General features: G+C 40.6%; 1 protein-coding gene across 1 annotated transcript; it reads left to right on the top strand.

Moving 5' to 3' along the window:
* Positions 1-2,079: 2,079 nt before the first annotated feature.
* Positions 2,080-15,093, top strand: sowahca (sosondowah ankyrin repeat domain family Ca). Its single transcript, XM_088353175.1, has 4 exons — positions 2,080-2,555; positions 6,255-6,613; positions 8,867-9,256; positions 14,303-15,093. Exons 1-4 carry the CDS (start codon positions 2,207-2,209, stop codon positions 14,759-14,761), a joined length of 1,557 nt encoding a protein of 518 aa, XP_088209301.1. The 5' UTR covers positions 2,080-2,206; the 3' UTR covers positions 14,762-15,093.
* Positions 15,094-18,637: the final 3,544 nt, after the last annotated feature.

The raw sequence follows: 18,637 nt of genomic DNA, 5'->3' as shown, positions 1-18,637 counted from the left end.
TTGGTACGCTCCTGAACTGTGCTGCGTTCACAGCACAAAAGTGTAGGAATTGTGTTGACTCTAGAGAATCACAATGCTGCAGTTGAGCGTTTTTATGTATATATGTATGCATTTCATATATACCTAAAAAATAAAATTATATCATTGCGAACACTGCCTTTTTTGGTTGTGGTAGCGCTGGTTAATTCGTGACGAAATCTTTCATACAAATCCACGTGATGTACGTTAACGTACCAAGCGTCCTCTATCCGTCGTGGTCTGAAATTGTAGTGATGGGAATTCCAAATCATTTTAGAGAACTGGCTTTTCCGACTCGGTTACTGAAATGAGCTGAATCTTTCGGTTTCCAACAGACTCTTTAATCACTAAATCGATTTATAGTTAAGTTAAAAACTGTATTTTACGATTATATTTAAAAAATGTTTTTTTTACAGTCTACAGCAGGGGGGAGCAACTAACGATTTGGGTTCAGAGCTTTGGGGGTGCTGCGCACCCATTGTGTCTGGCTGGTTAAAAACATTTTTTTTAAAGTGATACAATACGTAAAATTCAATTCTGATTATATTGTAATTATAGAATTTTGCTACAGGATTTAAAAGGTCGTTTTATCAATTGAATCGTCATATTCTAGGCAGTTTTTATTATTGGATAGTCCTTTTTTTAATTGAATTTTGGCACTCTTGGTCTTCCATATTAACATACTCTCTCAGTAATTCAACGATACCTCCACAGACTCCGCCGCTATGCTGCAAGTTACACTGGCCGAGCGAAAGAGGGCAGGAAGGGGGGAGAAATTGGGACAAAGCTGGCACCAAGAAAAACTACATTTTTTTCTATCAGTAATAATTTATTTACTATTATATATAAGTTCATTACATTTTGATCATTTTTGTTCGTTGGGCTGGATTAAGAAACCTGTTGGGCGATATGTGGCCCGCGGGCCATAATTTGACACCCCTGCTCTACAGAGAGCTTTTACTTGTTTCAAATGTTCAGATTTTGTATATAATTAACTTAAAAGTAAAAAAAAACAAATAATTCCTTAAAAAAACACACGGCACAAAAACTATGTTTAAAAAAAAAAACTACTTTTCAGTGCAACAACAAATAAACTATGATATACACAGGGTTGGGTAGGGTTACTTTAACTGGATTACTTTCAATTACTTTTGGATTACTCCAATACCAAATATGCTAATAAAAGACAAAAGAAACTAAATATGAATAAAATGATGACTCACAACACGTGGTAAGCTTTCTCTCCTGGCTTTGATCTCTTTGATCTCCGGCAAAACGAACATAAAATGCGACAGAAACAAAATGAAAATAAATCCAAACAGCTTGCCAACATCATTTTTGCTGTTCCATGTATTCCGTTACTCCCCAAGCCTGCACAAAATTTAGTAATTTTATTCATATTTAGTTTCTTTTGTCTTTTATTTGCATATTTGGTATTGGAGTAATCCAAAAGTAATTGTAAGTAATCCAGTTAAAGTAACCCTACCCAACCCTGGATATACAACAATAATAAATCAGTGTTTTTAGTCAAGTCATGTTTATTTGTATACCCAATAATCACAAGGAGTCTCAAAGGGCATGAAAAACCAGACTATTGCAAATTACAGACAATTACTACACCATCCCCTGATCTAAAACTTACATGAGGGCAAGGAAAAACTCAAAAACCTCAACATAAGGAAAATAAAGAAACCTTGAGAAGGAACCGCACATGAGGTAATCCCCCTTCCAGGATAACCAGGCTGCAATGGATGTTGCAATAACAGATTTTGTCAACATTTAATATGGGTCATTTATATGCTACAGAACAGAAGTGTGTTTTAAGTCTAGATTTTAACAGTTCCACATAGGTTGCAGATTGAATCTCAGGGGACAGATTATTCCACAGACAAATTCAAAGTAAAACACATGATTCCTGAATAAACATTTATAAATTTCGAAGAAAGAGGAACCAATGCAAGAGAGCGGGCGCCTAGAAGGGAGTCGGCTCTCGTCGTTCAATTGAAAGAGCTGGCTTATAGGATCGTCACGTTCGCGAACGACACATCCCGATTAAATTGATCTGCCCGTAATGGAGGAAAGAAGGAGGCACCCACAAAGATGCTGTCATCGGCTGTCAACGATCGCAAAATGACCACGGACTAATTTCCAAACATTTCTTCGTCCCAATCAAAGAATTGATCGGATAATGCTAACAATGGCGTCCCCGTGCACGATTCAAGCCGTGCAGGATTTCTTAACGGAGCGTGGGGGGCGAGTCCAACAGATGGAGCTGATCGATCACTTTGCGGGGAATGAAAGTGAGCGATCGAAGGAGGAGGAAAACGAAGATTTGAGGCGCGTCGTGGACAAACTAGGCGTCGTGGAAGTGGAAAGCGGCGTGAAATATGTGCGTTTGAATGAAGATTGCAGCGCGCGCCCCGGGACGCGCGTGGATTTCCACGAGCACGCGAGCGAGTGCAACGGGAAAGTGCAGCAAGCACCACCGGACAATAACAATCTCGTCAGCGGGAACCCTGACAACAAACCGCAAACAGGTGAGTGGCAATCTCAATGCCCGTATTGCCTTAATTGTGTGTTTTGTAAATAATTCAATGCATGTAAAAATGTTTCGTAAAACATGAACTAAATCTTATTGTGTTTGAGTGTTAATTAGGACAACATATAACTTAACGTGCAGGTAGGATTTACTCTCATAGTTTGACTTGTACTTTTCCCTTAAAAAGGCGACAATGTGTTCAGGTGTGCATTTGTTGTGTAGCTGATGTCAAGATAAACGTCAAAATAGCTAAAATCAACATTAGCTAATCATTAAAAGCCAGCAAAATGTGCTTTCAATTGTTTTTCTGCAATGGGAGTTTTGGGAGTAATTGCAAGGTCGTCTCTTTCATCCAGAATGTTTCCACTGAAGGTCTTTTTTGCGCAAAATAGTTCAAAAATGCAAGGCCACTAATATGATTATGATTTTTCCGTCTTAAAGGTACAGTGGAACCTCGGTTCTCGACCATAATCCGTTCCAGAACCCTGTTCGAGAACCGATTTGTTCAATCACCGAAATCATTTTTCCCATTAAAAATAATGTAAATCGTTTTAATCCGTTCCAACACCCTGAACGTTTACCATGAATGTTTAACGTAAACATGAAGCTAACCCAGGCTAATTGTACGTTCGCATTATCGTAATCTTCCGTACGAAAGATTACGCTAATGTGAACGTGTAAAAATAAAAAAAATCAGGTCGCTTACAAGTCATTTAGCACCACAAGTGGCTAGCGCTTCTTTGGAAAGGGGGCTCTGTTCCAACACCCTGAATTTTGGGCTCAGTTCCAACACCCTGAATGTTTACCTGAATGTTCAACGTAATCATAGAGCTAACCCAGGCTAATCGTACATTCGCGTTATTGTAATCTTCCGTACGAAAGATTACGCTAACACGAACGTGTATAAAAAAAATTAAAAAATAATTATGAATAGGATTTCTTACCTTTGTGGTGGTCAGCAGAAGGCGCATGCTGTATTCCCTAACAAGATCGGAAACTCGCACACCTCTTTCATATTTAGCTATTATGTCTTTCTTAAAGGCAATAGTTGTACGAAGAAGTTTTCTTTTTTTCACCTGTCCTGCTTGCACCGACCATTTTCAGAGGCATAATTAGGGGCTAAAACACTCCGTTCACTGATATTAAAAGCAAAAGCAAAAAGAGGCAAGTGCGCATGTGATAACAGTTGGTCACGAGGGGTGGGGGCGATCTACACGATCTACACTCGTACGCCGCTCAGCATCGCACTCTAGCGTACGCACTCACGCATTACCGGCGTTCGAACTCCGAATTTTTGACCGAACAGCGAAGCAAGAATTTCTCAAAATTTTTGGTCGAACACCGATTTGTTCGAACTGAGAGGCGTTCGAAAACCGAGGTTCCACTGTACAGTGTTTAATATTTGGCGGCTCCGAGTAAAATCAAAATTGGTTTAAATAGTAATCAAAGATACTCGAACTATCATATGCATGTGCATATACTCGTAGGTCGAGAAATGTTGCATTCATTTGGCAACAGGGAGATAGAAATTGAGAAAAAGAGAAAGAAAGAAAGAAAGAGAGGCAGAAAGATGGAAAGAAAGAAAAATAGAGAGCAAGAGGTAGTGAGAGGGAGGGAGAAAGAAATAGCAAAAGGAAGAGGGAAGATAAGAGAGAAACATAAAAAGAAAGAGAGTGAAAGAAAGTGTGAGAGAGAGAAGAGAGAAACAGAAAAACTAGACACCGCGAGAAAGACAGATAAAGAGGGAGAGAGACAGGAAGAGAAGAGAGAAAGAGGGGAGAATACAGAAAGAAAAAAGGAGAGAATTTCCTCATGCTGAGGTATTGAGTTTTCCCATGCCCTCGTGCAGGTTTTAGATCAGGGGATGGTGTTTTGATAGTCTGTAAAGACCTTTGAGACTTCTTGTGACTAAGGGCTATACAAATAAACATGACTTGACTGAAATCACCTTAGCCTCCCCTAGAGGGAACTGACGTCATTGTCCTCCAGCTTCTTGCTACGGGTACCGGAAAAGACCAAAATGCTTGCAAAAGCCTGGCAAAAAAATGAAGATCCATAATGGTGCGTTTTGGTCACGTTGAATCTTTGTAGTTTGTACTCTTCTTTCTGCTATGTAGCACACGTTTTGGGTTGCAGAACAAGATATTGTGACATCTAGTGGCCAAATGATACACTCTGTCCCTTTTTAATTAAGAAAATGTAAAACATGACAAGAGCCTATAGTTTTTAGGAGGAACAATTTACACTTATTATACTTGAAACATTTGATATTTTATTGTGACATCACAAAATTATTATTATTATTTTTTATATACTGGCTTGTCTTTTTCTGTAATCTAATCGTCTGTCCCTTTGTGCCCTGCGATTGGCTGGCAACCAGTTCAGGGTGTCCCCTGCCCACTGCCCGGAGATGGCTGGGATGGGCTCCAGCCCCCCCGCGACCCTAATGAGGATAAGCGGTACGGCTGATGAGATGAGATGAGATAATTCATCAATATTTAACTTCTAGTGATTGACAAATTAAGCTTGATGATGCACTTGCAATACGGTAGTGTGTATTGTTTAAAAATCATCATTCTTTTCGTCTTAACTTATATAAACAACTGTTTCATTAATTTAAAAAATTACCATATTGATAAAAAATAATAATACATAAACTATCATACAAATGTGCATTTAAAAAACTTGGTCCAAAAAATACATTTATTTGACATAACACGAGCCTCACCTCTTGGTAGCAAACGTAACTGTGCACCATCTTTCTGCTTCGGGTATCAAAAACCTTAAAAAAAGATGGGCAAAAAATGAGTCTTCATAGTTTGTATTCTTTCTTGTGCTTTTTGGCTCTCATTTTTGTTTGCACTACACAACACAGCAACATTTAATGGGGAAATAATATGCACTGTCCTTTAAACTTTAAATGGATATCTTGGGTTAAAGATATTGACACGACCAGCACACAGAGTAGACCCAATCGCATAATGTTTCTCAAAATTTTATTGAGATATAGGAAGAGGAAGGGCAGCACCCGCGATCCGGCGCTCGTCTGACGCGGGAGGCAAGTCGCTCTCGCAATTGGATCGTGATCCGAATTCGGAAGTGGGTCTTCCGTAGCTAGAGATGGCGGTGTCAAGGACGGAAAAACAGATCGATAGCTGGGACAAGAGAGCAAAAACGTGGTCGGGATAAAAAAACGGGTCGTAAGCCCCGACGGGAGAGCAGACGTGGTCAGGATCAAAGCAGGTCATAGCCGGAGACAAACGGGGTGATTAGACAGGTGGAAAAAAACGGGTGCAAAAATGGGACAGGCTGGAGTCAGGGTCAAAAAGGATTTTTCTTGTAACAACAGAGGTTTGCAGACGGACTTACAACAGGCGAGTGACAGGACTGATCTTAAGAAGGGACAGGGAGCCAATCAGATAGCCTGCAGCAACTGGCGCCAAATGATCAGGCATAGGTGATCCCAATCGGTAATCATTACTGATATTGTAGAAATAATTGCATATCATTTTGAACCCATTAGCTTTTACAGTTATCAACAGTTTCATTAAGGGGAATAGAAACATTTTGCAAGTGCTCCGTGATGCTTCATGGAGCTTTGTTTTCTGTTAGCATGATAGTATACCAATTCAAGGCTAGATCAGCACTCTGTATTCCAAAAACAAGCTAATTAAAAACCTTTTCTATGATCCTACAGGCATCAATCCACCATCTAGCAGCATGTATGATACCAAGCAGTCTGACTCACCCCAGCCGGGCAATCTCAGCGTTCCCCCTGCCGCCTCAGTGGGATCCGGCGAAGTAAAGCTAAGGGAAAGGAGGCGGCGCGAGTCAGCTCCGGTGATCGGGGTCCAGGATGCCGAGAACCCCACTGGTTCCCAAAGCCAGCAAGTCCGAGCGGCCCGTAGGGTGTCCAAAGGGTCCCAACGGGCATTGCTGAGCAGCTGTCTGTCTGAGGACAGCACCATTGAAGGCCTGGAGCACGGTCTGGATTTAAATACCCCTAAAGGGAGCCGCAGGAACTTCATCGAGCTGATGATGAGTTGTTCTCCTCAGGTGGGTTTGGAGGGTTTGGTCAGGCATGAACAGGGGGGTCTCGGTAACAATATGACATTGATATCGGTCTGATGCCAAAAACACATTATGGGATTTTTGGATGGATGACATCCAAAATCAACAATAAGGGCATTCATATAAACAGTTTGTCGTCCCTGGTTCTGCACCTGTTCTCCAATCTGGGTGTAGCATACAGAGATCAAAAATTAGCTTTGCATGTTACTCATGGATAGCACAGCATTTAGAGAAGGACTAAATATAGTCTTAATAATGCCAACCCGAATTGAACTCAGGAACCAAATTTTCTAGAAAGATGCATTGTGTCTAATTCTGATGAATTAAAGTTTAAAAAAAGCTATGCACAACAGCATGTGCTAGTTATGCTTATGTCGGTAGATCTCTGTCGTGAAGTTTGGAAAAAAAATCACTGAACAGAAACAAACTATTTTCAGTATTCCGATCACCTAAAGCCATGTAATCACGCACAGAAATCCGATTTAGGTCTTAGTCTGACTCCAAGTCTTCCGATTGGGTTAATTGTTTCCAGGGTTGGGTAGGGTTACTTTAACTGGATCACTTTCAATTACTTTTGGATTACTCCAATACCAAATATGCTAATAAAAGACAAAAGAAACTAAATATGAATAAAATTACAAAATTTTGTGCAGGCTTGGGGAGTAACGGAATACATGGAACTGCAAAAATGATGTTGGCAAGCTGTTTGGAGTGATTTTCATTTTGTTTCTGTCGCATTTTATGTTACTTTTGCCGGAGAGAAAGCTTACCACGTGTTGTGAGTCATCATTTTATTCATATTTCGTTTCTTTTGACTTTATTTAGCATATTTGGTGTTGGAGTAATCCAAAAGTAATTGAAAGTAATCCAGTTAAAGGGTTGGGTAGGGTTACCCAACCCTGGTTTTTTCGTTTTTTATTCTTCCCATACGTATACACATTCGAGTACAATAATTGATTTTTTCACAGGGGTATCAACCGTGAAAGTCAAAATCCGTAAAGTATACAGTAAACTTTTATTTATGAAATACGCTATAATACATTGAGAGTAGGGAACAACCCCCTTTTACAGACTAAAACATTTGTTTGAAAAAAGATTACTGTACTGAATAAACTTTTTTTCTTTTACAAATAATGTTTGTACTGTCAAATCATAATTTCAGTGGTTAGCTCGTCATCTCAACCGTGCGGAGGTTCCAAGGTTTAATTCCAGCTACCGGCCTACCTGTGCGGAGTTTGCATGTTCTCCCTTATTGACAGGTCCAAATTGTATGAATAAGGTATGATTAAGCATGTTAATGGTTGTCTTTCTCTTTGTGCCCTGCGACTGGCTGGCAACCAGTTCAGGGTGTCCCCTGCCCACTGCCTGAAGATGGCTGGGATGGGCTCCAACACCCATGCAACAGAATATGTATGGACGGATGAAAAAAGATGGCAGGGTAGATATATTTATTTATTGTCATTTTATGGATTTCTGTAAAAAGACAAATCATGGTTCACGGATCCCCTAACCGCATGGGTCGTCAGGGAACCAATGAGGACGCAACTCTGGACAGCCTTCTTCACTGTTGACGGTCCCTGGCCTGTTCTTGGGGCGTGGCAAAGATGTCACCAGTCCATTCCTTAATTTTGTCAGGCCAGGTATTTTTTTGGTCTTTCTGTCCTCCTGCCCCCTTGGATTGTGCCCTGGAGAATTATTTTGGTCAGTCCTGAAGTTCTTGTGAATGTGACCAGACCACTGAAGTTCCTGTCTATGCACAGTTGAGATGCGTTCTTTCATCTTTCCTTGTTGGTTCAAGGTGCAGACGTTCCATGTGGCAGTGGTAAAGGGGTTCCTACTACGCAATCTAGGTGTCTTCCTACCAGTCACACATTTATCACCTCCGATCTGGTAGTTAGCTGAGGGCGTGGTCCTTTTTGACCCGGGCGAAGACTGAGCCCATATCAAGAGTGAGTTGTCCATTATGTAATGTGTCTTGGGCAAGTACAGCCTAGCAGCACCCATCCCTCTCCAGACGTTTTTTTTCTGGGTTGGGGTTCGCTTCCCCACATGAAATGAATTGTAAGTGGTTTCCATGGTTACGAGTAGCAGGAGAAGCCTACTGATCTGGTGATGAAAAGGACAAATATGACACAAAAACATAGGTGTTATGAGGCTTTAATATAGACATATTTGTGTTTTTGTTCCTTTTGGTTCATTATGGCTTTTTTAACACTTTGGGTTGCCAACCCGTTTCAGGTCCGTAGGTCTCTCATCAATCGAGGTCCTCGGCTCCGGGACTCCATGAGGAGCGACGGGGACTCGGCGTCCCTAGTGTCCTCGGCTACAGACGAGGACTGCGGCTCGGTGACGTTGGACCCGATGGAGCACGAGTGGATGCTTTGCGCCTCGGACGGCATGTGGGAAAGATTGCAGCCCCTTCTGGCTATGGAAGCTGGCCTGGTGGCCAAGAAAGACTTTGTCACCGGATTCACTTGCTTGCATTGGGCAGCCAAGCAGGGCAAAGTCGAACTGCTCTCCCGGCTGCTGACGTTCGCCAGGGATAATGGAGTGCATGTCAACGTCAACGTGCGATCCGGTGCCGGGTACACGCCCCTGCACCTAGCGGCCATGCACGGACACACGCAGGTAAGTTAAGGCTTGGTAGTGTGACACAGGCTTCTTCATTCATTGACTATTCTTGGATTATAAGGCGGACCTAAAACCCCCGATTTGGCCAGAACTTTAAAAGTGCGCCTTATAACACGGTGCGCCGTATACACCTCATAATACAGTGGATGAAATTGAAAATGGATACAGCAGTTATAAGTATGCGACACTGTAGGATCTACCCGATGGTTGATCAAATGATAAAAATCACTGACCAAATTCGCAGATCATTGTATGCAATGGGAAACGAACCTAAGTATGGGTGGTTACAGCCCTGTCAATTCACTAGACCAGCGGTGATATAACTGACGTACAAAAAGGCATTATCTCATTGTCACACTATTTACTCATAATGCCAAAAACACTGATTTGAACAATTAATTCTGGTAAGGTAAACAGCCTATCCACTTTTTCACCAAATACTTGAAAAATGAAGAAGAAAAAGTCTTTCAACCAAATCACATAAAAGCTTTTTTACATATGTATACACATTAAACTGCAACCTTAAGGCCCGGTCACACAGCCTTTTGCGTCTGTATCGTGGGTAAAATTTTGCGTTTTTTTTTGCCTGCGGTGGAAAATGTGCAAAATTGTCTGGCGAATGTTCCGCGTCCTTCCGGCGACTGTTCCGCGTCCTTATCGCTGGTAACCGCGGCTGCATCGCTGTGCCGCCTGCGGTTACCCGTGCTCTAAAGTTTTGAGCAGCCCGTGAAAGGCTGTGTGACCGGGCCTTTAAAGATGTTTAGAGACTGTTTAACATTTCAGAATGCAGAAGCAAATCAGTGTTTCTGGCACCCTGAGTAAAATGATGATGAGGTAAGCTCAAATGCCTTTTGTGTGTCACCTATACTAGTGGTAAAGTGGCAATACCAACACTGCCACTACTTGGGATCAATTTACGTTGCAAATACTGAAAATATGGTCTGCCACACTTACCGACTGATCAATCCTTGCATTAATATACACTATAAGTGTACAAAGATCCCAACAGTTATTGACAAATACATGCAGTAGCTCTCACTGTCATCTCAATTCCGTGCGCCTTGTGTATAAAAAAATATATGACAAAAGACCACATTATGGGGTAGTGCCTTATAATCCTATGCGCCTAAAAGTGCGGAAAATACTGAAATTGTCTTTTAAATTTGAGACAAGGTAAAATTCATCAAATTATACCAAACACACTGTGGATTGCTAGTTTATTCACTCCTGCTACCGGTTATGGGCCAATGGTCTTTTTAACAAGGTTGGTGCTAAATGAGCTAAGGAATGTCAAAAAGTACGCGTTTCTATAGCGATTGTCCCCATTAGGTTTGCAGATGAGTTGGATTCTGGCCCAGACAACTTCAGGGAAGAGGCGGGCGACACTCTGACTTGTTTGCCAGTCTTTGAAAAAACTAAACAAGCATTCACTCTGTTATTCATTCAACCTAAGAAACATGAGAAACACGATAAAACTGTATCAAACATGGTAATTAAAAGCAAACCTCATAAATGGAGATAAACCAATGTTTTTTTTTCATGTCTTGTTTTTTTAGGGTTGAGATTCTTATTATCAGTTGTTCATAATGTTGGTGTCAGATATTTGCTGCCTATATTTATGCGAGGTTAAAGGAATAAAGGAAACTATTGGTGAAGCAAAAACATATGATCTGCAAAATTCAGGTTTGTACTCATTTGTTAGTATTACTCCTAGTAGAAACATCCTAAAACATGTTACGAGAGACTTCAGTCATCGACATATGTCAAAAAGTAGCATAAATAAACAAAAAATATCTTACCAGAAAATTATCTGATAAAGCTGTATATATATATATATATATATATATTTACCAAGAGTAAATACATAATACCACTAATAACAATGTACTATGTTCCATAATTGGCTAATTCTCTAATTTTATTTTTACTAGTATAGTAATAGTTTACTAATAGTAAAATCAATAAATGAAAATACAGGATGGTAGTCTTCCTGCTGGGCATTTCTGCCTGACGCGCCTCCTACAGCGCCTTTTGGAAGGCTTGTTTGCCCTGAACACTCGGCCCTGACTGGGTCATCAACTGGGGACCACCGGTCATTGATGTTTCGCTCCTTTAACCCCAGGACATCTCCCGGTGGCGGAGCGATGGCTGGGAAATCTCCCTGCCAACTCCACTGATGTCCCAGGCGTTGCTAAAAGGCCCCCAGCTCATATAATTCTTCCACAGCCAGAAGCTGCCCTTTTCCGCCTCTTCTGACAGCTCTTTAGTAACTCTCCGGTTGCCAGCTCCTGTGCATCCAAGGTCTCTGAGCAAGCTGGAGATTAGACCTAAGATTTATGGCCCGAGCCCAAGCCCTAACCCGAACCCGAGGCAATTTCGGGCCGGGTCGGGCCTGAAATGTCAGTCATACGGTCGGGTCGGGTCGGGTCCGGTCCTGCTTTTTTTTTTTTTTTTTTTTTTTTTTTTTTTAATTAATTAATAATTATAAATATATGTTCATTAAAAATATATACTTAAACTATGTATGGATACTAGACCAAGGAATACTTGTTATAAAATAAATAATTTGGATAAAACAGAGCTGTAATTGCTATTTAACGGAGCCAGAGCATGCTCTGTGCACGTGACGTGAATGCTGTCCTCTTAATAATCTTCCCCTCCGCAAATTCGCATGATTTTGGCCTGGTATCCCCGATATGGAGTCGGACCAACAAGAAGTGAAGGATAAACTAAAGAGAGGAGAACTGACAAGGAAAACACACTCTGGTAAGAGTGAAGTGTGGAGCACTTTCAAATTGATAGTCGAAAATGATACAGAGACTTGCGTTGGCTTCGCTGAGTGTCAATTTGACACTCAGCGAAGCCAACGCTAGAATCTTAAGGACGTACTGCTGCTGTGGATTATGGCCCAATGATCAAGTCGTCAAAATGACGGACACCCTTAAATGTTTTCGCTACCTCTAAAAAAAAAACCCGTCAATGACAGATTGTCGCTTAATGTAACATCTGCAGTGCAGACACAGAAATATAAAAGATGTAAATGTTTATACAGTTTTATTTAACTTAGGCCTAGATGTTGTAACAAAAGGCAGAGTTTAATTTGTTATCATAAATCACCGCTCCTTATAAATAAAATATGTAATTTCGGGCTCCTTTCGGGCCGGGCCAGCAAATCCAGTTAATTAGTCGGGCTCGGTCTGGGTCGGGTTTAATACCCCTTGGGCCTGCGTCGGGCTCGGGTGCTTTTTTTTGGCCCGATCTTACCTCTACTGGAGATTGATGAGTCCACAAAAATAAGATAAAATAATCGTGTTTAAAATAGGAAAAACTACACTTAAACAACATTAAGAAAATTGCCAATAGTTTAAGTAAATCACATTTTTACCAAATTTCAACATAACAAACATTTTTTAACAAAAACTAAAAGCGGGAAGTTTCTGAAGTTGCTATTTTTTAAATGACTTCCTCTTGTTCATCTACATTTTGAAAATATTTGGTACCGATATCTAGCATTTGATAATGTCGAAAATTTGATTTAGCTGGTTTCCAGTTTACAGGGGCAAAAAATCTTCATCCGTACTGCTGCATTTTTGTATCGAATGAAAAGTTTAACATCATAGAATAATCAACATAAATAGCACAGATCCGAATCACTGCCTGGGGGCCAAATCTGAGTCCTGCATAAACAAATCATTTGTGTTTCTTTTTTTATTATAGTTTTTAGACCGATGTCCCTTTAAATTCATGCACTGTCCAGCCCACTGAAATGGAAAATATATAGTTGACGTCTATAGTTGTCAACGACACTGAATGTTAGATGTATTTTATTACTGGCTTCTGTTCTTTATCCCTGAAAACACTGAAAAGAAAAATGGTGATAAGCTTAAGGGCTAGCACCCCCCAAAATAATGGCCTACATAGATTTTGAACTTTCAAGGGAAAGAGAGGAGAGTACCTCAACCTCGGGGAAGAGATCCTAACCCAGGTATGGGCAAACAATGGCCCGCGGGCCATATACGGCCCATTGGTCTTTTTAATCCGGCCCGCCAAACATCTCCCAGTGATATCAAAATATACCGGCAAACCTTGTTCATTTACTTTCCCGTAATGCCCACATTTCCCCAATAGATGGCGCGCTTGAGCATTTGCCCCCTTTTCTTCGTGGTTAAACTATTTCCAGATGAATCACTCTCCTCAGTTTCGGCGGTAAAGCTTTCACCCTTCTAAAAACAAACATGAGTTAATCAAAGAAAAGAAAAGTTGACAGTGAGTGCCGAGTGTTTAAAACAGAATGGAAACAAAATGTTTTTATAAAGAAGTCTGATCAAAGGCAGTATGCTTGATATGTCAAGATAGTGTTGCGGTTTTTAAGGAGTACAATATTAGCCGTCACTTTACTACGAAGCATTTCAATTATGCCACCAAGCTGTCGGCGTAAGAACGGGGAGCTACAGCTGAGAGAATGGCAGCCATTTTACTGTCCCAGCAAAAAAAAATTCACCAACTAACTGCGCTTCAGGAGTCAACTACCAAGGCAAGCTTTTTGCTGGCATTCAAATTAGCAGCAGCTAGCAAGCCTTTTTCCAAAGATGAGTTTTCGAAAGACTGCATGTTGGAGACTGCAGGTGTTCTGTGTCCGGAAAGGCGAGGCAATTTCGAAAAAATCTGTCTCGTCAGGACTGTGACTCGCTGTGTGGAACAAATTGATGAACCTAACCTGTTCTAAAGGCCCTCCCCTGAGCCCTTTGTTTATTTTTTTAATAAACATCCTTCATTACAAAAGAAGATCCACCCTAAAGGGTGCGGGTATCAAAGAACAACAACAGGATTGGTCGATCGTTTTTGGATGTAAACTGTTCATAATGGTAGGAAGAATGAACAAGTAAGGTGTAGTAGTAAAAATAACAAACTAGCATCAAATGCAATTTCCTATGCAAAGGTTTAGTATTGAAAAAAATATTATAAACTTATTCAATTGTAAAAAAAGAAGGGAGAATTTCAAAGTGAATTTAATACAAGTTTGTTCCTCTCCCGAATGGTCAGGTGGTCCGTGTATTGCTGTCCGACTGGGAAGCAGACCCCGAGGTGAGGGATTACAGCGGCAGACGGGCCATCCAGTACCTCCCCCCTCCTTTGCCAGCAGACCTAATAGATAAAGGGGCAACGACCTCACCAGGAGCGGAGACGAACCCCGAAAACTCAAGCAGCGGGGGCGGGACACGTGGGTGGAGGTTCCCCAAAGTCCTCCAAGGGAACCTGAACCCGCTGCGCCTTCTCAACCAGGCTTCCGTGCCTCTCGAGGACGCGCTCGGGAATGGGAGAACTAAGGGGGTACTTAGGAAATCGTCCCTAAGCCGGTTGAACGCTCGGCTGCACCGGGGGCGGCACAGGGCCCAGATTATACACAGCGCCTCCTTCAGGGACACCGGGGAAGTCGGGAGAGATGACGACGTTCCCGTCACCCCGCAGCGAACACGGCCGCTCTCCAATCTGTTTGGATGACGTCGCTCAGAAGCAGCTTTTTATTAATTATTATTGCATGAAGGATTTTTTATTACATATTTTCCAGAAACGTTTTTTTAAAGTCACAAAACACTTTTTTCGAAGAAATGAAGGAGTTTTTTGTTCCTATTCAATCCTTCGATAACTTGTTGAGGTAGCATTTTTGAATATTTTTTTCTGCAGGATAATTTATTTTAGACAATGAATGCATCCTTAAACCTGAGGGGGGTGTTAGAGGTAAGGGAGTTAAGTATTTTCACAATAATGGAAGATTTGTTTTGGCACTTCAGTTAAATTGGGGTAAGGGGTGCACAATTTAGCTACACAAGGGAATTTCCTTTTTTTTTTCCCCTTCTTTTTTTTCCCCAAAAGTTGACCTGGTTTGTTATATTTGCACTTGTCACTTTCACATTTGTAAGGACACAAAATGCTAAATATGACAACTATAGTTTTAATATTTACAAAATGTTTTTCCATTTTGGAACTACATAATTTTTTTAAAAATATTTTTGTCACTAGTGAGCTTCTCATTAGGTGCATCTCCAGACGGTTTTATATTTACTTACCATTTTTTATTGTTTGTTTTTTTACAAATATGTTACAAAACTATATTCTATTGTTATTGCTGCAGTAAAGCCAAGTACTCACATATATAAGACAAATTGCACCATGTGTATAAATAAATGTATAAATGAATAACTACATATATATGCAAAGTAAACGAATGAACACATAAAAAAATCAATGCCTGAATATATGACATTTAAAAATGTATTGTGTATTTATTTTGTGATGTATTTTTTGTGCATTTTGTCACAACATACTGTTATTCAAATGTGGGGAAAAGTCAAACTAATAGAGCTTTTCACCTATCGATGATACATTCATCACAGATCAACCAATAGAGGAAAAGCTCAGCCAGTTTGATCCGCCCCTTCTTTGAATAAAATATTGTTTTTACAAGATAGAAACCTGACAAAATGTATAAATATGTAAATAAATCACATTTACGTCATATATTTAGGCATTACATGATTTATTGTGTTTATTTATTTAAAGGTGATATATTTGTAGCTATTTTTGTATCTATACATCTATTTCTACGTATGGCAGGATCAGTCCACCATGCTATTCCAAGCATACCAGAATGTTGACTGGTTTTACCTCTAATGTCTTTTTAGACCTGCTGAATAAATGTCATTAAATGTAACATGATGAGTTCAGGGACCTTGACTACCATTGTAGCACAAGTTCGCACGGTCACATTGAACTCTGGGACCTGGTGTAAATTCACTTGTACAAATTTTAAAACGTGGTGTCTGTTCAACTTGAGTGGATAGTTTAGAATATCAAGTTGTTTGTTATATATGCGCCTTTCTTGGTGATCATTACATTTATACCACTCCATGGCCTCAAATTTGAGTTTGTACTTTGTGGATCCTTGTTGATGACGTAAAATCTGTCCTTCGATATAACATTTTGACTGTTTACCTTCATGCTGTGAAATTTTCCATTGAAAAAAGACAGTTTCACTATGTCATTTGTCCCTGCCTGAAATGTGAAATAAAGCAATACTTGGTATCCTCTTGCTTCTCCTTTAATGATGACTGGAAGTCAGAGGAGTAGTTAACATGCTCCCCACTGACACAAGCCAGCCGCCGTCTGGTGATGCTGAATAATTGATAGAGTGATGTAACGCTGATGTCAGTATCGTCTGAGCATCGGTGCGCACCTGTTCATTGCATTTAAAATGCATGTGTCGTGTTCTCTTGGGTTTTGAATGTGCAAACTCATAGAAAAGTCTACAGCTGGGATCTCAAATTCAATTAACATGGGGGCCGCCGGAGCTAGGGTCTGGGTGAGAGTCAATGAAGAACACACTCTAATGTTCTCAAATATTTTTTTAGGATATTGCTGTATAAAATATGATCTAAAACAAAAAATACATCAAGAAATGATGTGAAAATTATACAATCAGTAATAAATGAATCCATCACGTGTGGGCTGCACGTATTTTAAAGGGACAGTGTGTAATATTTAGTCCCTCCTAGTTGTACAAAATACTTTCATTCAGAAAAAATAAGTTTGCATTGCTATCCAAGCAGAAATACATCTTTAATGTCCATAGCAATGATTGTCAGTGTCATGTCCAGCATGGTCGCCGTGGCGACCGGCTGGCCCCGCCCCCCTGGGCACCGGCTGTAGCAGATCGTCTAATTTGCGTGTGTGCTTCTTAAAGGCGGGTTTTGGGGATTGCCGGTTGCTGGTTCATTGCGTTTTCTGTTCTGCATTAATCTGTTCTGTTTGACTTTGAGGAAACCTGTGTTTGCCCGTTCTGAGTAAAATCCTGTTTTGTGAGTATTCCTAGTCTGAGTTCCTGTTTGCCTGTAAGCCTGTTTTTGTTTTGTTTTGTCCCTGAGTATTGGACAACTTTTATTTTGCTAAATAAAAGTAACTGGTCGTTACGCGATTGAGTTCATCCCTCCTGCCTCCGATCTGGTCCGGTCCTGTGACAGTCAGTGTATAGAATGGTAAATGGTCTGCATTTATATAGCGCTTTTCAAGTCAATGAAGACCTCCCAAAGCACTTTACAATGTGCTTCACACTTACCCATTTACACACACACTCACACACCAATAGGGAGTCAGCCATGCAAGGCGCCTAATTGCTAATTGGGGGCATTAGGGATTCTGTGTCTTGCCCAAGGACACTTCGACATATAACATGGAGGAGCCAGGAATCAAACCCGTGACCTCTTGATCCCAAGACGAGCACTCTACCTCCTGAATAAGGAAATAAAGTTGATCCTCAACAATTAGCAACAAGTTACCTGCAAAGAAAAAGATGTGAGGTGTATTTTATTCAAATTATAGGGACTAGCATTAGTGATGAGTTGGTTGGTTTGAGTCGCCGTAGTTTGTATTCTTCCTCGTGGTTTTCAGCACTCATTTTTTTGTGGCACGACACAATACGACAACATCAAGTGGTCAATTAATACTCACTGTCTCTTTAAATTCTACCAAAGGACACAATTTATGTGTGTCATCAAATAATAGGCTCTAGTTATTTGAACTCAGGTGCATCGTAGCTGCTAATTACCGTCATGATCGTTCTGTTTCCTCTCCAATCTTGTCAGTGTAATGTCCATTTTTCATTTCACTTCATCCGCTCAGTTTTAATAAAGAGCTTAAATCAAGGCTTCAGACACATTTCTATTCCAAAGCTTATTATTGATGCCCACCTCATATTCTGTATTGTCCTGTCTTTTTCCGACTGCCTGCCTAGTGGTGATACGAAGGAAAAGGACGATTGGAGATGAGTCAGCGGACCAGCGTTTGACCTGAAGCATGTGAACGCCTGCATGGACCAGCTGGCAGAGATAGGAAGCTGCGTTGTGGCTGTCATAGACTTTCTGGACTAGTTTACAGGCTGGGGGCGTTGCTGCTGTCAAGCATTTTCCGGACAGATTTTTAACATGTTACCTAGTGTTTACTTTGTTTGTGTACTGTAATGCTAAATTTAATTCACCATGGTCATCCTGAAAGGGTGATAGCACTTGTGAGGTCCCTTCTCAAGGTTTCTCTTTTTCCTCACGCTGAGGTTTTTGAGTTGTTCCTTGCCCGCATGTTGGTTTAAGATCAGGTAATTGTGTCATTTTAATCCTGTGCAGTCCTTTGAGACATTTTTGTGATTAAGGGCTAAATAAATAAATTTGACTTAACTTGAATTGACTTAAATCTCAATCAAGCAACTGGGATCAGATGGTGTACAGTCCTTACGCCCATCTTTTGCGGAAATGTGGGCATTGCAAAAAAGGGTAAAAAGTGACTAGTAGCACATTTTAACTTTACAATTTCACGACTTTCGTTCGGCAC

This window comes from Urocampus carinirostris, chromosome 14, assembly GCF_059441175.1.
Source record: "Urocampus carinirostris isolate Australia breed hairy pipefish chromosome 14, RoL_Ucar_1.0, whole genome shotgun sequence".
In the NCBI taxonomy this organism is placed as follows: Eukaryota; Metazoa; Chordata; class Actinopteri; order Syngnathiformes; family Syngnathidae; genus Urocampus; species Urocampus carinirostris.
This window is presented reverse-complemented; position numbering and strand designations above follow the sequence as displayed.

Excerpts from the sequence above, each read along its gene's own strand:
- sowahca (XM_088353175.1), top strand. The coding sequence starts at position 2,207 with ATGCTAACAATGGCGTCCCCGTGCACGATTCAAGCCGTGCAGGATTTC. Across the intron at positions 6,614-8,866 it reads TGATGAGTTGTTCTCCTCAG|GTCCGTAGGTCTCTCATCAA; the intron begins GTGGGTTTGGAG and ends AACCCGTTTCAG. Across the intron at positions 9,257-14,302 it reads CCATGCACGGACACACGCAG|GTGGTCCGTGTATTGCTGTC; the intron begins GTAAGTTAAGGC and ends CCGAATGGTCAG.